Source organism: Balaenoptera ricei, chromosome 3 (genome assembly GCF_028023285.1).
Source record: "Balaenoptera ricei isolate mBalRic1 chromosome 3, mBalRic1.hap2, whole genome shotgun sequence".
Lineage (NCBI taxonomy): Eukaryota > Metazoa > Chordata > Mammalia > Artiodactyla > Balaenopteridae > Balaenoptera > Balaenoptera ricei.
In genome coordinates this window covers 77,560,704-77,578,901 of record NC_082641.1, presented here as the reverse complement: position 1 = coordinate 77,578,901, position 18,198 = coordinate 77,560,704, and the positions used below count along the sequence as shown (strand labels likewise).

General features: G+C 34.1%; 1 protein-coding gene across 3 annotated transcripts in view; it reads left to right on the top strand.

Annotated features, from left to right (window-relative positions):
• SKIC3 (SKI3 subunit of superkiller complex) overlaps positions 1–18,198 on the top strand; it is an 85,071-nt gene that overhangs the window by 22,377 nt on the left and 44,496 nt on the right. For all 3 annotated transcript variants that reach the window (XM_059916791.1, XM_059916792.1, XM_059916793.1), the window contains exons 9-24: positions 3,256–3,396; positions 4,223–4,324; positions 5,177–5,316; positions 7,468–7,554; positions 7,644–7,747; positions 8,184–8,310; positions 8,943–9,122; positions 9,456–9,580; positions 10,506–10,759; positions 11,941–12,043; positions 14,232–14,408; positions 14,497–14,641; positions 14,809–14,887; positions 14,977–15,038; positions 15,152–15,208; positions 16,642–16,710. In XM_059916791.1, coding sequence (XP_059772774.1) covers positions 3,256–3,396; positions 4,223–4,324; positions 5,177–5,316; positions 7,468–7,554; positions 7,644–7,747; positions 8,184–8,310; positions 8,943–9,122; positions 9,456–9,580; positions 10,506–10,759; positions 11,941–12,043; positions 14,232–14,408; positions 14,497–14,641; positions 14,809–14,887; positions 14,977–15,038; positions 15,152–15,208; positions 16,642–16,710 — 1,952 coding nt within the window. The remainder of the gene's footprint in view (positions 1–3,255; positions 3,397–4,222; positions 4,325–5,176; positions 5,317–7,467; positions 7,555–7,643; positions 7,748–8,183; positions 8,311–8,942; positions 9,123–9,455; positions 9,581–10,505; positions 10,760–11,940; positions 12,044–14,231; positions 14,409–14,496; positions 14,642–14,808; positions 14,888–14,976; positions 15,039–15,151; positions 15,209–16,641; positions 16,711–18,198) is intronic.

The following is an 18,198-nucleotide window of genomic DNA, read 5'->3' as shown; positions in this document are numbered from 1 at the left end:
TTTTTTTTTTTCTCTTCTTTTCATTGCTCCTTTAAGTCAGACTTTCTATGTATTAAAAACTTCTGAAAATCTGTGAGGTCTCTTAAAGGCTGATCTATCCTCCCCCAGAGTACTTTAGTGCCTGCAGAATTTGCTGCCTCACAGCAGTTAATCACTGGGTTCTTTTCCACTGGGGACAAATATATTTCATCCTCTTTTGTCCTCCTTTGCATGTTGAGGCTTGAAGACTCATTTGCAAAATGACTCAGTTTATAAAGCTTCACATAACAAGTAGTGAATAGCTTTCACAGTTGTCATCTGATGAAATGTTATTTCATGCTAAATGACCTTTTTGATTTATTTTATTTTGCTTTATTGCTGAAATGCGAGAGGATAAGAAAGCTTGTTTCTTCGAATCCAAACAGAAAAAAGTTTAAGATTTTCTGTTCCAGAAATATTACAAAATCCAGGTGGAAATAAAGAAATGAGTACATGTTGTTTTTCTCCCGCCAAGCTAGGTTAATTTAAAAGAAAAATTCTGCAGCACTGATGGATTTCTTTGGGATGTCAGAAATAAATTAGTTATTAAAAAAACCTCTTGCCTTTTTTTTTTGATAAACTTTTTAGGAAACAATTCTTATAGGTATTACTGAGCATCTACTCTGAACCTTTTCAGAACATCTTTTATCAGCTCCAAGTCTACCTTGCCTTATTGACAAATAAAAATAATATTGCCAAACTGTTTTAAAGTCGCTAAATCTGGAATCTTAGAATCTTTTAAATGTTAAAAAGAGCAGATAAGTTAAATAAACAATCTTCTATTCAAAAGCAATGAAGTCTATTTCCTTTCTGGTTTTATCCTCCACATTTATTTAGGTAGTATTTTCAACAAGAATTAGTATGGAGAAGAAGTGGATTGAGAGTTGAAGCTGGAATATTCCTGTCTCTTTACACAGGATCACTCATGTTGTTATTACTGTTGATGGTTTTTGTGAACACTGTAGAGAAATCCTCTAAGTGCCACTTGGTCATATGTAGAGAATATGTTATCCAGGGCTAGACGTGAATATAGTCTCCCCGAATCTCTTTTTGCTTTTATAATTGTGCTCCCAGATGTTAGCAAAGGGGACTATGTTAGGAAAATTTACCTTGTTTAAATGATTTTTGTGTGAATCCTAGACCTTCTGGAAACTATTTTCATCTGCCTATTCACACTTTGCTCACCTGTGTGCAGTTTTTAGTTAACCTAAATATGGATGATTTTTTAGGAAAGATGCATGATTGGCTTTTCTTCTTTTCATCCCAGGTGTGTTTTCTGTAATAAGGGCCGTTTTTATAGCCAAGATAGACTATCATGAATTGTGTTTCTGTGGAGTAAGAGAGAGTTTTGACTCAGTTGGATAGAAATCGAAGGTAAAAGTTTAGTAGCCATTTTATTTTCTTTTTTAGAGTGGTGAATGTCTTTAATTTTCCATAGTAATTCTCAGCCTTTACCTATTAATAGACTAAGCGTTTTGGGACATCAATTCATAACGGTATTTTTAAAGGGTCATTACAATATTTAATGAATGGCTACATGTACAAGATACTATACTAGTCCCTACCCTTCAGAAATTACTGTTTAGCTACAGAGGCAACAAAGGCAGGGTATATATGTTATAAAGCTAGTAATACAGTTGGTATACGGTATTGGTAAATACTGTAGACCGGTGATTCTTAAAGTATGATCTCTGGACCAGTAGCATCAGTATCGCCTGACAACTTGTTAGAAATGCAAATTCTCAGGTCTAATATCAGACCTACTGAATCAGAAACTTTGAGAGTAGGGTTCAGCATTTTTTGTTTTAACAAGTCCTCGAGGTTATTTTGATATCTAGTTTAGACAGTATTGCTGGATAAAAAAGGGGGGGGGGGAGGTAAGCCCCAGTGGTTTGCTTTTGGAGGATATAGGGTGTATGGAACTAGGCATGTCTATTTTTGGAATTCATATTTATGGAAGCGATAGTGAGAACATATTGATGGAAGGGAAATTCTTGTCTAGAAGCAGGCTTGTATCTTTTTTACTGGTTTATTAACCAAGATAGTATTTCTTCCAGTTTATTCTCATATTTCACCAAACAGTATTGAAGTTTTAATTCGTTAGCCATTATGAATTCTTTGAATTTTTGGTGCTAACTTGGACTTCTAAATTAATATATAAAATATTACTTAGGAATTATATACATTGTTGTATATCTGGTTTTGAAAATTTTGAAATATATAAGCTAAATGGTATCATGCAAAGAATTCACCTTTGACATCTGTTACTGAAACAGTGGTTCCATATGTGGTTTGGGGCTGTTTTATAGAGATATTAAAGCATCAGATCTCTTTTTCAGATAAATTATTTTTATCTGTTCCCCTTATTTATTGCTTCAAGTTGTAAATTACTGTCTCAATTACTTTTTAAGAATTTCCGTATGTGATTAAACAATTTATTAAAGTGGTGAATGGTAGTCCCAGTTTATTCTCAAAACAGAAATCATATTTTCCACCTGTTTTTGTGCTTTTCTGGGAACAGGAATTCTGAGAATGATTGAGGTTGGAGAAAATGGAAATATAATATACCAGAACCTACAATGTTTTCTAAACTAATTTTTTTTACCAAAATAAATTCAAAACGTAGGCATTGGATGATTACTACATAAGCCTAACTGTTAACTTATATAGGAAAAAAAAGTTTTGAATGTAAACTTAAGAAGAATGTGACTACGTCTTTGTACAGTTTCCTGCTGAGTGGCCTGTCTTTTGATCCTGGGCTGCTGGAAGGGTCCCCTGCATCTGGCATCTTGGCTGCCGCATCTCTAGCAGCACGTTGTTGTCCAGGGAGAGAGGCTGGCAAAGATACTGTCCTTTGACAGGGATTCCTTCATCTAACAACCAGAGTTCTTATTGCTGAATAGCAAAGGGAGACCCGGTGGCATGCAGCGGGCCGAGTCTTAGCCTCGTGGCAAGTAGCAGTAGGTTTCTTGCTTGAAACCCTTGAGTACGACAGCAAGTTCGGTTTACCCATACTGCTGTGTGTAAAGTGGTTTCTACTTCTGGCATTTAAGAAGAAGGAGCATCATTTTCTTTATGAAATGTTAATATTTTCTACATTTGTTGGTCTATTTAAGTTTCGAATTCCTGGAATCAAGATATGGAAGTGTTTGTGTAAGACAGCTCTTGGGGTTTAAGTGTACAGGTTTTGGCACATATTGGTATATGTATGCTAATATCTTTTTCTTTTAATTCCAGGAAGCCTTACTGATGAGGGAGAACAGTATTGTTGTAGATTAGTGGAAATGGATTCAAAAAGTGGTCCAGGTCTCATTGGTTTAGGCATTAAAGCATTACAAGACAAAAAGTACGAAGATGCTGTTAGGAACTTAACAGAAGGTGAGTGTTCAGTGTGCAACATACAACATGAGGTATAGTTGTTAGCAGGCATTTATCTTTGGGCCTTTCTTTAAGGAATATATATATTTAGGATAGAAGCAAAAAAATGTACTTACATACTCTGGAGTCTGCTTAAGTTTGAATTCCAACTCTGCCACTCACTAATTTCAAGACCTTACGAAAGTTAATTAAACTCTTTGTGTCTCAGTGTTTTCGTTTGTAAAATAAGGATACTATCTCCATGCTTAGGAGGCTTTAATTTAGTCTTATCAGGTATGACAATTCTGGATGAACTTTCTCTCATATTGAGGTCTGAATGACAAATACAAGCCTGGCAGTGGGAGGAGCATTTTAGGCCAAGAGTTGAAATAGCCTGAGGTGAGAGAAAAGCTAGTGTTCAGGGAACTGCTGATCGTTCAGCAAGATTTGAAAATAAAGTATGGGAGCAGGAGGGGACAAGAATTGAGGCTGGAAAGGGGCCTTGCAAACCTTGTTAAGAGGTTTGCATGTTATCCAAAGGGCAGCTGGGAACCAGCGGAAAGTCTTAAGTAGGGGAATTTCATAATCCCATTTGTATTTTTAGAAATATTCTGGCTACAGTATAGAGAATGAATTGGAGTAGATGGCAAGCACTTGCATTGATGTGGGATAGATGATGGAGGACTGAACTGAAGTGGTGGGGCATGGAATCAATGTGACTTTGTGACTGATTAGATATGGACTACAAGGGAGAGGGGAGGAGTCTGATTTGGGGAGTGGATTGTGGTGCCATTCATCTCAGTCGTAACGGAAACCTTGGATTTTGTGATTACTGTTATCCTTTTAGGGTTAAAGGAAAGCCCTCTCTGCACAGCTGGATGGTATCATCTGGCAGAAGCCCAAGTCAGAATGCATAAACCTAAGGAAGCTCTTCTTTCATGCAATCAAGGTATTCTTGACATCAGGGTGGCCACCAGGGTGGCCAACCCTGTTTCTTTTCATCTTAAAGGAGACTGATAATGGTGCTTTATTTTGTATTTTAAGTTACCAACTAATTTAAATTTCATTGAGGTGGTTAAAAAAAAAACACACCAAGTCTGTGTGCATGTCTACTACTATATTTTTAAACCAACAGTGAGTGTTTATCAAAGGTTTCCTACACTAGGAATTTTGACAAAGTCAGTTTAGGCTTGTGTGGTGATGCTCTGTCTTTGTAACAGGGAAGCTTCTTGTGTGACCTGCGACCTTCACTCTAATGTAGATTCTTGATTCCTTCAATGTAGGTAATAGACAAGGAAAGGTATCTTAGAGCCTATCTGCGTGTGCTCACGTAGGTCAGGTGTGGGGTAAGAAATCAGAGAAGTGATGCACTGCTCTTGGCCTGGCTGGTGACCTTGCCTCTGCAGTTGGGAAACAGTTTACCTTGGTTCATCCTAATTCAACATCTTTTCCCTTCCATTATCCTTAATGTGCTATTTTTGTGACAGATGCTTTGGCTAAGGGTTAACCTCTGTTATGTAGCAGATATAGACAGCCATTGTTGTGTTTCAGGATGTTCAGTTTTATTATATGTTACGTGAAGATGGAGGTTTTAAATTTAGATCTATTCTGTTTCAAATTCAGATATTTTCATAAAGAGTTCAGGGAAGAATTTATAGTTAGCTTTGAATTATTCTTCATGTACATTGTTTTGACAGTTTATTCTTACTATATCTACAATTTGTTATATGTTACCCTTAAAAAGAAAAAAAAAAGTGAAGTGATACGATTGTCTTCATTCAGATGTCCTTAATTTTGTCAGCTCTGAAGAACATAGATAATCTTGGTGTGTCTGGTGGCAGTCTTCATCAGAAGAATCTTTGTCTTCATTTGAAAGCAGAGGCTTTGATTAAACTCTCAGATTATGAATCTTCAGAGGAAGCAATTCGTACTCTTGATCAGGTAGTCTTATCATTGCATTTTTCCCTTCGCCTTATTTAGTTTTCGGTCAACCAGGCATCAACCACTCTCTCCTTACCACAAATATTTACTTAAAAAATTTTGTGTTAGAGGTATGAATTCACCACCTCTGCACTTTTTGGAAACTCCTAAAGTTATTTGTTTGCCTCTTGGTTAAGTACTTACAATGTTCTTCATATGATGCAATTTCTTTCTTTAGTTCTTGCTCTTATTCTCCTTTTCTCTTTTTGCCCTCTTGAGTTATCAATACTTGATTATTAATTTGGTATTCTAAATTTTTCCCTCTAGAAAATATTTCATAGATTATTGACAAGAATTATTAAGGACATTTGTAGCTTCATGGTAGAGAATTTTGCGTGTTTTATTCAACTTAAAAAACACTCTGAGGAAGATTGATATTTAAGAAGGAAACTGATTTCTTACTGTTTTTGATTCAAGCAGTTTGAAATTCCCTAGCAAAAACTAGTAAATTATGAATTATAACAACGTGGTGCCTTTAACAATATAAAGATATTTTTCAGATAAAGGCTATTTTTGGTATAAAATTAAAATTATATCACTCAGTATATTGCAGAGTTCTGAATTTTTATAAAAAAATCATTGTTTTTTATATCTCAAAAGGCTTTGCATTTCATAGTTTTTCTTTAAAATTAGAACAGTTGTCAGGATCCTTCAAGAACAAATATCTTATTTTCTTGTTTTCTCTCAATACTTACCTTCCACCAAATAGTGTGTTTTGGGTGAATGCTTTGGAGAGGTCTTTCCGTACTCTTTTTTTTTTTTTTTTTTAACAAAAACCAAAAACCAAATGAAAAGTTCCTTGAAGAACTGGTAGAATCCAAGTCTGAGACAGAAAATGTACAAGATGAGCCCAGGACATCTTATAATGCTAGAAACCAAAGAAACCATAAAAGGCTATTAGAATTATGTCAGAAGCGCTCAGGAACTAGCATGAATTGATTTTTACTGGCTAAAGAGGGGATGGTTTGAGCAGTAGTAACTGCAGTAGATTAAAACACATCATTTAAGTTTAAATCCATGTGTTAATGATGATACCAAAAAAAATCAACAAATCATCCTCAGTAAAGTGAATCTTTGAAGGATGCTAAGGAACCAATTGGAAAAAATCGAAGTATTTATCCTATGTTTTCTTTATGAACTGTTCCTCAGAATGATCAAATAGATAATGAGAGGAGGGGAAATTTCTCTTTGTTGAAGTATGCCATCGAATAAGGAAAGAAGGAATGATAGAATTAGAAAATCACCATTTTGCAGTCCATAATGAATTAATAGATCTAGGCATTGAGGATCAATGGCTGCTTAACATCACAAGAAAAAAAGACAACTAGACATAACCAGGTGCAAGAACACATGAGGTATTCTTGCCAGAACATCAAACCTGAATCAGATCAAAGTTCTAGACCTACTAATTTATGGAAGATACAGGGGACCAGGGAACATGTCAATACCATGACAATATGATCATCAAGAGCCAGACTCTGAGAAACTGTGAAAGTGGCCCATATTTTTCAACAGTTAAATTTTAAGGGAGAAAAAAAGAAATGGAAGGGAACCCTATAGATTAAGAGACTTAAGAGACATATCAGCCAGTTGAAATGTACGTACCTTATTTGGATTTTGATTAAAACAAATTCTTTAAATATTTTATGAGACAACTGATAAATTTGAACACTGGTTAATTATTTGATGATGTTAAGGATGTATTGTTGGTTTTGTTTATGTGTTTATAATGGTAGTATGATTATGTTATTAAAAATAAACATATTTTTTAGATACAGATACTAAACTATCAGATGAAAAGCTATGATTTCTGGGGTAATCTAAGCCAGAGTGTGGTGAACTAGGTGGAGGTATAGTTGAGAAAAGATTGGCTTTGAGCTAATAATTTTGAAACTAGATGATAAGTACATGTGGGTTCATTATGCTATTCTCTAATTTTTTAATGTATTTGAAATTTTCTTTAATAAAAAGATTGCAAAGAATGAAAGTGTTAATAGTGATAGAAATCAGGACCTCTAAGTCTTTATACCATGGTCATTCTTTAGTTAAAGCAAAACATTGCTGCATTGTGTTGTAGGAGATTTATAGCAATTCTTTGCAATTATTTTCTAGGTTTCTGATGAAAATAATATCCCAGGACTTTTGGTTCTCAAAGGCTTGGCCTATCTGAACAAAGGCTCATTAGATGAAGCTTCAAAGGTTGGTGTTTTCATTTAAACTGAGGTTTTTTTTTTAAGTTAAAAGTTATTTTTATCTGAATATGGAATTGATAGATATATACTTTATAGATTATGGAAGACCTTCTCTCTTCTTACCCTGACCTAGCTGAAGCTCATGCCCTGGAGGCTTTGATTCATTTTACCAAAAAGGACTATCTACAAGCAGAAAAATGGTAAGGATGTATTTAGGTTGCTCATAAACCTAGTCCTATCTTAATATTTCTTGAAAAATTCAAAATGAATGGGTTTGATAAAGATCTAGTGTTGCATAAATTTGATCTTTGTAAGCCTTAGTATTTTTAAGAAATGTATTTAGCATGTAGCACAGTAACTATAGAAAATTTCATGATGGGTTTGAAATCTCATTAGCTGATCATAATGTTCAGTAAGCACATATAATGTTTGGTTTTAAGTTTGGTTTCCTCTTCTAATCATTTTTTTTTTCTCATGATCTATATCCTAAAGTAATGACTTGCTTCTAATTTACCATCCTTGAATAAGTCAAACTTTGATTGTTCCAACTAGGTGTCTTCTATTTTTTTTTTAATCTATCTATCTATCTATCTGTCTATCTATCTGAATATTCCTTTCTTCCCTTTTGTGACTTAGTTTGCAGCTAGCTCTTGAGAAAGATGCTGAAGTTGCTGAATATCATTACCAACTTGGGTTAACATATTGGTCCATGGGTGAAGAAACAAGAAAAGATAAAACAAAGGCTCTTACCCATTTTCTAAAGGTAACATATGCTATTATTTAGTTCTTAGTTGAAATGGATTCATTATGAAATCAAATATAATAATCACATAAGTTAGGTACTTAAAATTACTCTTTACTGAATTTTTTTTTGTGTTTCATCTCTCACACATAAGGTTTTGTGAGAATGTTGTATGGGTTTTCAAGGAGAAAATTAAACCATAAAAATGTAAAAGTTACTAATTTAAGAAACACATATTATAGAAAATGAGACATAAGTACCTTTGGAAAACAATACTGTTTTTAGGTAATTTCCACTGTACTTTTATCGGCATGTGAGTCTTACATACTTCTACGTGTTTAGCTTCTTATATTTTAGATGTGTAACAACTAGAAGTTTTACATTCCTATCTTGACTCATAGAAGCAGATTGATGAAATAATAACTCTAATTTCGCATTTCTTTTAGCAGAGAAATAGTATTTTTATACTTGTTTGTTTTCTATAACCGGTGATGGCCAGTTTTCACGTCTGCTTTAAATCTTACGTTAAAGGATGTTTTGGCATATTTTTGTATATTTAATTTTTTTCTTTAATCTGTGTATCTTTTGTGTTTTTAAAGGGACCCCTCCAAACAAACTTTAATATTCTGTTATTATCAATTTTTATTTCACAGGCTGCCAAACTGGATACATACATGGGCAAAGTTTTCTGCTATTTAGGTCATTATTACAGGGATGTAGTAGGAGATAGAAACAGAGCCCGTGGATGTTACAGGAAAGCTTTTGAATTAGATGACACTGATGCTGAATCTGGAGCTGCAGCAGTTGACTTAAGTGTAGAGCTTGAAGAGATGGTATGTCTAATAATTTAAACACTTTTGTCTTTTTTTTTTTATCCTGAGTATAGAAATAGAAATATTTTTATATGTGTACTTGAAAGTTATTATTTTTTAATTTTAATTTGTAGAGGCTATAGAAATATTTCTGCCACTGCTTATAAATAGAGTAAATTTTCTTTTTATTGGCAGATATTAAATTACTTAATGTTGAAAGTGTGGTTCAGTATATACCAGTGTAAGTTTAAAAAATCAAAAGTGGTAAATGAAAATATATCTGTTTATTTACATAAGTGTTCAGTATTTTTATAATATTTAATATCTCTAATACTAGTCTTTTCTTTTTATTAGGAAACTGCCTTAGCTATCCTAACAACAGTCACTCAAAAGGCAAGTGCTGGAGCGGCAAAATGGGCCTGGCTTAGGCGAGGACTATACTATTTAAAATCTGGTCAACATTCTCAAGCAGTGGCTGAGTAAGGCACCTTTCTATATTTAACCTCTGATAGCCTAATGGTTCCTTAAATTAAACTCCATTTATATCCAAAATGAACTTATAAGTTGCCTCATACCAGGTTGTATTTTGAGGGAAGAAATAGCAAAATTTATTTATGGTTAATTGGTTCTTATTATCTGCAAGGCACTGGAATTACAAAATTGGATTAACTGATGTCCTTGTGTTAAGGAGAGAGCCATCCAGGGAAGTGAAGTCTTAATAGTATCATGTATATAACAGGTTCTCAATAGAAATTTAAGGAATGATAAAAAGCCAAGGTTAATATCTTTGTTGTTCTCCCACTGACAAGCATTGTTTTGGGGAAGGGGAGACACTGGCAGCTTGAAGGGCATTTGGAGCAGCTCATTTTTAGTAATTTGGTTTGAACCATGTAAAGAAAATACGTTTGAGTCAAAGTTGTTCTGATTTATGTTAATACCTAGAATACAGGCATTTAAAATTTTTTCATGGCTATGGAATCTGATCAGAAATTTAAAGCATGCCTGTTGTTCCTATTTTTCAACTCTCATATTTTTGTTTTGGTAGGAGGCTTGGTGGGGGCTTATAGACTGTGATGAGGCATATTGAGATATATACCTATTCTGGTAGGATAGGAAACTGGAGTTCTCCTACATAGTCCAGGGAAAGAAATTTTGGTGAGCATTTCTTCAAAACTTTATTTCGTTTTTATTCATTCTAAAATTACAATAAAACTTCTTAGTATTAAAAAACCCATGTCATAAAAGGAACAGGTATACTTGCTTTAAATAAATATGGTTTTCCACTTTTATCCATAGGAGGAACCATGGATATGTGTGATTCAGTTAAATTACTTTGTATTTTTCTTTCAGATATGGAAATAGTTCTATTACTTTTAGTTCTCTTACTCTTTCTTGAAATTTCAGTTTACAGGCAGCATTGAGGGCAGACCCAAAGGACTTCAATTGTTGGGAGTCATTAGGAGAGGCATATTTAAGCAGAGGTGGCTATACAACAGCCTTGAAATCCTTCACAAAAGCCAGTGAGCTGAACCCCGAATCCACGTACAGTGTGTTTAAGGTTGCAGCAATACAGCAAATCCTAGGCAAATATAAAGAGGCGGTAGCTCAATACCAGCTGATCATTAAAAAGAAAGAAGATTATGTGCCTGCTTTGAAAGGTAATTTCTCTTTAATAGCTCCTTTGTCTTTTGTGATACTGAAGTATAAAATCCTTGAATAAATTTCTAAATGTATCGAGTAACTTGAAAAGGACTTCTTTAGTCAACAGCAAGTGTCCGGTATGAACCGCTTATAGTATAGCTTGTTATATAGATTTGAATATAGAAAGATGAAATTTTGATTCATAACGGTTAATAAATAGTAATAAGATAGAGATTTAGCTTTTAGATAAATAGCATGATAGCTGTGGGATCTAAAAACGGATCTCTAAAACAAGAATTTCCCTGCTCTTATATTTTGATAATTAATTCACTATATTCTCAGAATATCTTAATACCTTTTAGTTACTTTGTAAATTATAGAATCTCATTTTTAAACTTTTTGAACTTTAGAGGCAACTTGCATTGTTTTGTAATTATCTAAATTAATTTTAGTTCCTTTATAGATACCTGTTCCTTCTTAACAAATTATTTTTGGTAATTTAAAGTAAAACACCACCATCCATATTTAATTAATTTTTTAATGATTACTTCTAACCATTAAAAAAAACCTGGAGGTCATTATATTTGCTTCCCTCCTTTTCCTTTTCCTTTTTAAAGAAGCAGTGGGGGGTTTAATTCAGAAATAGTGTATAGTTTAAGTGACATGTAACTTAGGCCTTGAAACCCTTTTTAAAAAATTTTTTAATAAAAATCCTTAACAGAAGGAGAACTCACATTTATTACATGTTTACTGGCCACTTTAGGAAATTGCTGTTTCATTTAATTTTGATAGTATAGTTTGCTACATAGTTTTGAATATAAAGAGGTCAAATCTTGTTTCACAACACCTAATAAATAGTAATATGATAGCAAGTAGCATCATATTAGATATTATTAGGTAATATCCCCATTTTCAAAGCTAAGATTTTAAGAGGTAAGTAATTTGCCCAAAATCAAGGAAATTCTTAGGTTCCATAGATAGTTTTTATCTTTTAGTACATGTTTACTCCAGCAGAACCCTGCCATTTGAATTCTTTAATAAATGCATCAAGGCCATGCTTAAAGATAACTTTTATAAAATACCATTAAGTTTTGTTTTCTGGAAAGTGGCTGTAATATAACACCAATGAATTTATTTGATGTTCATTCTCAGTGTTTCTTTTACATATTTTAACAACTACAAACTTCCCTGATTTTAGGTTTGGGTGAATGCCATCTCATGATGGCAAAAGCAGCTCTAGTCGATTATCTTGATGGGAAAGCTGTAGACTACATAGAGAAAGCACTGGAATATTTTACTCGGTTAGTATCATTATTTATGAGTTTATTTTCTTAGTATTATATAATAAAGCCAATTTTAGGAAATCATGCTTTGTTTATCCTGTTAGCTATAGCGATCGTTATTCAGAATCTCAAACATAAAAGAGTAACAGACTAGTCAGTTAATTCTGTAACATACGTATTGTATTAATTTTGCACTGGGGAACAGATACAATTTCTTGCTTTTAGCAGCTGACATGCTGGAAGCATAGAGAAGGATGGGAAGGAAGAAGCAGTCGGCTAGTGGAGCAACAGCTTGGGTACCACGTGTTATTGTTCTCTTTCAGGAGACCTAGAGATGCAAGTATCTCTAACTGGAACTGATTGGAAAATGGGGCTTCAGATGCACAATAGGCTTTACATTCAGTGATCAGGACCCGTTTTAGACTAATTGGTAGGGCTGAAGGTGAAGGGAGATGAGCAATCTGATTGCTCTCGGAGAGAATCTGTGAAGGAAAAGAAGTGATGTCTAATAACAAGAAATAAATCAGAAAAATTTCAGTAAATCTGGTTATTTTATAGAACTAAATTCGTTAGGTAGAAGTGTTATTTGTGATAGATGACTAAAAAGTACTCAAGTTAGACATAGAATTAAATTTTTTTGCTCTTAAACATCTTTCTTGTGCTTCACTTCCTTTCTTTCCCTACTTGCCCTCTCCTGTGTGTCGTGTTGATTTGCTTGCTCTAGAATTGCTTTGCTTTGAACATGAACCAAATCTGAAATGAAAACTTCATTCTTTTCTCCCACTGATTTTTATTGCTACTTTTCAAGTCTTATGTAATACATATGGCTCTTTCCAAAGAGGAAGGTATTGTGAAGAGGGGTGTAATTTGTTTGAACTAGTATTTAAGGGTAAATGTGAACCTTTGAGTGATGATACTTCAGCTACAAATACTGCCTTTCTGAGTCTGGGGAATTTTGTTCTGGATAACACTCACAACTAATTAGGAGGAGGTATACGAAACTTTTAAAGTGATATCCCCACATTTATATTTACTTCTAGACTTAAAGTTCACACTACCACAGTTCTTGTGTAAGGGTGGTAGAAGTTATTTCACTTTACAGATATTTTATTTTTTTATTGAACTTAAAAGGAGATAAGAGTTTAGGTTGCTAAAACTGCCAGTGTTTTCTTTTCTGTTTTCCCCTCTGTTTTCTTCTTTCATGCTGTCAAGTTTAGAAATTACACTAAGATATTTAGGCAAAAGAGCTACAAATAGTGTTGTCCTTCCTCCTGATCCTCACAGTGGGCTTTCAGTGATGACTGCAGTAATTAATCTTGTTTCTCAGGGAGACATTGAAAAATGATTTTTGGCTGGACTCCATGAGTAGAAAAGGCTATGAAAAATGTTCCATCTGCTTGCCCATCTGCCAGTAACATAGCTGTTTGTGATAGCTGATTATCGAGACTTGGCTTAATTGTGAAATTGCTGTGTTTTATTTGTAAGATTTTGAGAAGAGAAAAGTGAAGAGAAATGAATAACTGAGATATTCTCATTCTAAAAAGAAGTGCCCTTTATCACCATAATTAATATTTTTATTTACTTTTTGAGCTTGTCCACTGAGTCTTTCTTGCTTCAATAAATACGGTTTTTCACATTCTCTTATTTAGATTTTTTGGTATTCTTGATCTCAGAGAGTAAAAATCCTTTGGACTACCAAATATATTTTACATTTACTAGTCCTTTTTTTTTTTAATATCTGAGGGAAGATCTGCCAGCAAAACCTAAGTTTATAATAATCAACTATGAGACAGTTACCAACTTTACTGCTTTGGTTTTTGTTTAAATAGACAAACACAAAAAGCATAGTTTAAAAAATTCAGTATTAAAGGTAAATTGGTCCTGGAAAATTTATTGATTTATTTATGTGATTTCTGCTGCTTCTAAGAAAAATGATAAAGAGTACCAAAGAAATGTTTACAAAGTTTCTGTCACTTAAAACAGTCCATTCCTTCTCCTTCCCCTCTTCCTTTCTTCATAATAAGGAGGTGATAAGATATAAGATGGCTAGAAGGAATTCAGTAAAGCATTTACTGCATTTAACTAAGGAACTAAATCAAAATTGTATATATACTTTTTCTGTTTTAATTGTATGTAGTAGTGAGGGAGGTAAACGCCATACTTTTTGGGAATAATTTGTAAGAATCACACTGTTTCTTTTTTTTAGGGCTCTGCAGCATCGAGCTGATGTGTCTTGCCTTTGGAAGCTAGTTGGGGATGCTTGTACCAGTCTGTATGCTGTCTCACCATCTAAAGTGAATGTTAGTGTCTTAGGAGGCCTCCTAGGTCAGAAAGAAAGAAAACAAGTATTAAAGAAAAATGAGCTCCTCCATCTTGGAGGAAGGTAACTTACAAAGATTGCCAGTGGATGACATTCAAATCGAATTAGAACATCATAACACAATATAACATTCACTTTTATATTTCCATAGGTGTTATGGTCGTGCATTAAAACTGATGTCTACATCTAATACGTGGTGTGATCTTGGAATTAATTATTATCGCCAAGCACAACATCTAGCAGAAACAGGCAGCAACTCAAATGATCTTCAGGAGCTGTTGGAGAAATCTTTGCATGTATGGTTTTGAGAAATTTTTCATAATCTTTTTAAAAAACTAAGGGCTTTTCTGAAAGATGCTTTTGATAAAGTAAATTCTGTAGTGTTTTCACATAAAACCACATTTATCTTGATATAAATGCTGATATTCTGAGAAATAAAAATTTATCTACTTTTACTTTTCAGTGTCTGAAAAAGGCTGTGAGACTTGACAGTAATAATCATTTATACTGGAATGCTCTTGGTGTAGTTTCATGTTACAGTGGTAAGAATTGAGTAACACTTCAATATTTTTAGAAGATTGCCTGTTTTCAGGCAGTAAAGTTCAGTTTTATTGAAGTCTGTATTTTTCAGGTATTGGAAATTATGCCCTTGCTCAGCACTGTTTCATCAAATCAATCCAATCAGAACAAATTGTGAGTGTTACGTGTCTCTGTCTATGCAAAATAACTTCAAAATTTAGTGTTAATGATTTTCTGAGACTGCTATGTAGACAAGGAGCCTAATTTTGTATATGTGTGTTTTTTAGAATGCTGTTGCATGGACCAACTTGGGAGTGTTATACCTTGCAAATGAAAAGATTGAGGTACATATATTATCTGTTTTGTCCTATTAAAAGTAAAGAACATTTTCTATATATGTCCTCTTCATAATAGCTTAACTTCTTGTGGAGAAATACTTTGCACATTGTTATCTATCCAGCATGCTCTCTAATGTGCTAGACCATTGATAGCATTCACTTTATTATATTGAATAATGAATGTGTAAGATTTATTTCCCTTTCCATGTCACAAGAAATTTCTGGTTTTATAATTATGTTGTTTTTTTCATTTGGAGATTAAAATAATTCTGTTACGAATTATTTGGGTGTTTTTCTTTTTATCTTTTACACATTAGGAGGAGTCCCATGTAGGCTGTGTTGGGGGTGGGGTGATGAAGTAAGGGCGTTTATTAGTACTCTCTAGAAACTTAAATTTAACCTTTGCTTGGTAATTTAGATTTGGCTTTAGCAGGTATTAATCCCTTTACATGCCACGGTGTAAATTGTCATACTTGAAGAGTTGTACATAGAGAGTTGGAACTACAGTAATGGGGAGCATGTTTATAGGTCATGTTTAGAAGTTTCCACAAATCTATATATAATAGCACATCTGTACTGTTTTGTGTTTCAGCCAGTATATTGAATATCATCCTTTTAAAATAGCTTCAGTGGTATTCTCAGGGATACATGAAGTCACTGCAGAGATTGCTTTAGAAGATTGTAAATAGAATGAAGAAAAATATTAATTTGGATCTTAAAATATGTGAAAATATTTTTTAAAAATTTAAACAAAGCCAAGTCTTAGTTAATAAGCTACTAATGTGGTTTTATGGTAGTGTGGTGCAGTTGTTGCCCATGAGCTTACTTTCTTATGAGAAAAAAAGACTGTTTCCTGCCACACATAGATAATTGGTAGATAATTGGGAAAACAATATAAAGCAGCGTATAATAAGTTATTCTTTGTAGCAGAAAAAAAAGCATACGATTTAAAGTGTCCAAGTGGGGTAACTTGAAAGTTTCCTAATTGTTTAGCTCAGATTTATGTTGACCACTCCTTTCGCCCAGTAGCAGGTCTCAGACCTCACTGGTTGTTAGTTTTTATCTTCCCAGTTGAGCTCCAAGAGAGGGGAATAGATACAGCCTTCTCTAATTATTTCCACCGGACCTGTGGCTTAGCAAATAGATGGGTGATTGGTTCAAAGTTCTGCAGACTATGAGGTAGACACCTACAGTGCCCTTTCATTGAGGACCAGAATCCCTAAGCCTGCAGAGAAATCTGTTGAATCCGGGACTCTTTCAGGACTATATTTAAGACATAGTTTTAAGCATTGCCAATTGTGCTTAAACAGTGAAGTTTTAGGTACATTTGTATTTATGTTTACAAGTCTGACTTTTCTTATTCTCTTATGCTTTTTACATACAAGTGCTTTAATATAAAGTTAATTAAATGGCTTGTTATTTTTTGCCTTTTTTCCTAGCAAGCTCATGAAGCTTTCAAAATGGCTCAATCCCTTGATCCATCTTATTTAATGTGCTGGATTGGACAAGTAAGATATATAACATATAGTTATTAATAATCTGTTTTATAACTAACATGCTAATAGAAAGTGGTATAAATAACGTGTTAATATAAACAACACTGATAATAATGATAGCATTTGAGGGCTTACTTTGTGCCAGTTGCTGTGCTAGGCTCTTTGTGTGTGGAAATTGAAGCTAAGAGATCCTAAGTATCATGCCCAAGGTCATACAGCTTGTAATGATTAAGCTTTGATTTGAGGGGCTTTGAACACCATCATTCTGCCATTATTATTCTTAAAAAATAAACCTAGAACTCTGTTAACATACATTTATCAAAAAAATGAACATTTACAAAGATCATTTTGATTATGTTTTCTCATTTTCTGTAAAATCTTCATATTTGATTTGGTACTTGTTTATGAGTGCCCCCCCCCCACCGACAAAGTTTAGATTTTTGTACTGCCAAATAGGAATCAGGTTACTAGTCTGAGTCTGTCACTTACTAATTGTTTTACCTTAACATATCACTTCTGGATTTCATTTTTCTTACCTGAAAAAGAAGGGGATTGGCCTGAGTGGCCTCCAAGGTCTTGTCTAGTTGAGAAGTTGTAATAAGTTAGTAAGTGGTTGATTGTTTCAGTTCAGAGACTAGTGGGAGCATCATCCCTATTAGAAAATCATTAATCAGGGATTAGATATCTTCTATTGTACTTTGGCTCTTGGGTCTGATTCTAGTTAATCGGTGAAACAAGCAGAGTTAGAAAAGGCAGACTCCTGTTGCCATTAGCTGTGGTAGCATCTGGGAGCAGTGGCATTACTACACTAATCTCTATGTAAGGTTTTGGACCCAGGGAACCTGAGAATTTGCATTTCTAACTGCTCCCAACTGAGGACGATGCTGGTGGTCCAGGGCCTTCACTTTGAGTAACACTGCTGTAGGTCAATAGGTCTGAGATGCTCATCAGAGTCACTTAAGTATTTTTTTTTCTTATTTTTATTTATTTATTTTTTAAATTTTATTTATGTTTGGCTGCATTGGGTCTTCATTGCTGCACGTGGGCTTTCTCTAGTTGCGGCGAGTGGGGGCTACTCTTTGTTGCGGTGCGTGGGCTTCTTATTGCGGTGGCTTCTCTTGTTGCAGAGCGTGGGCTTCAGTAGTTGTGGCATGCGGGCTCAGTAGTTGTGGCTCGCGGGCTCTGGAGCGCAGGCTCAGTATTTGTGGTGCATGGGCTTAGTTGCTCCACGGCTTGTGGGATCTTCCCGGACCAGGGCTTGAACCCGTGTCCCCTGCATTGGCAGGCAGATTCTTAACCACTGTGCCACCAGGGAAGTCCCTTTTCTTATTTTTAAATTATTTCTGTTTTTAAAAAGAATTTATTTCAGGAGGTAATTAGTAGATTTAATTAAAATGGTAACAATAGAGTGAGGCTTAATATTAATTTCTTAATTAGTAATTATGATAACTAAAAAAAAAACCCTGCTTTCTTATAAAAGATAGATGAGCTTGAAAGTAA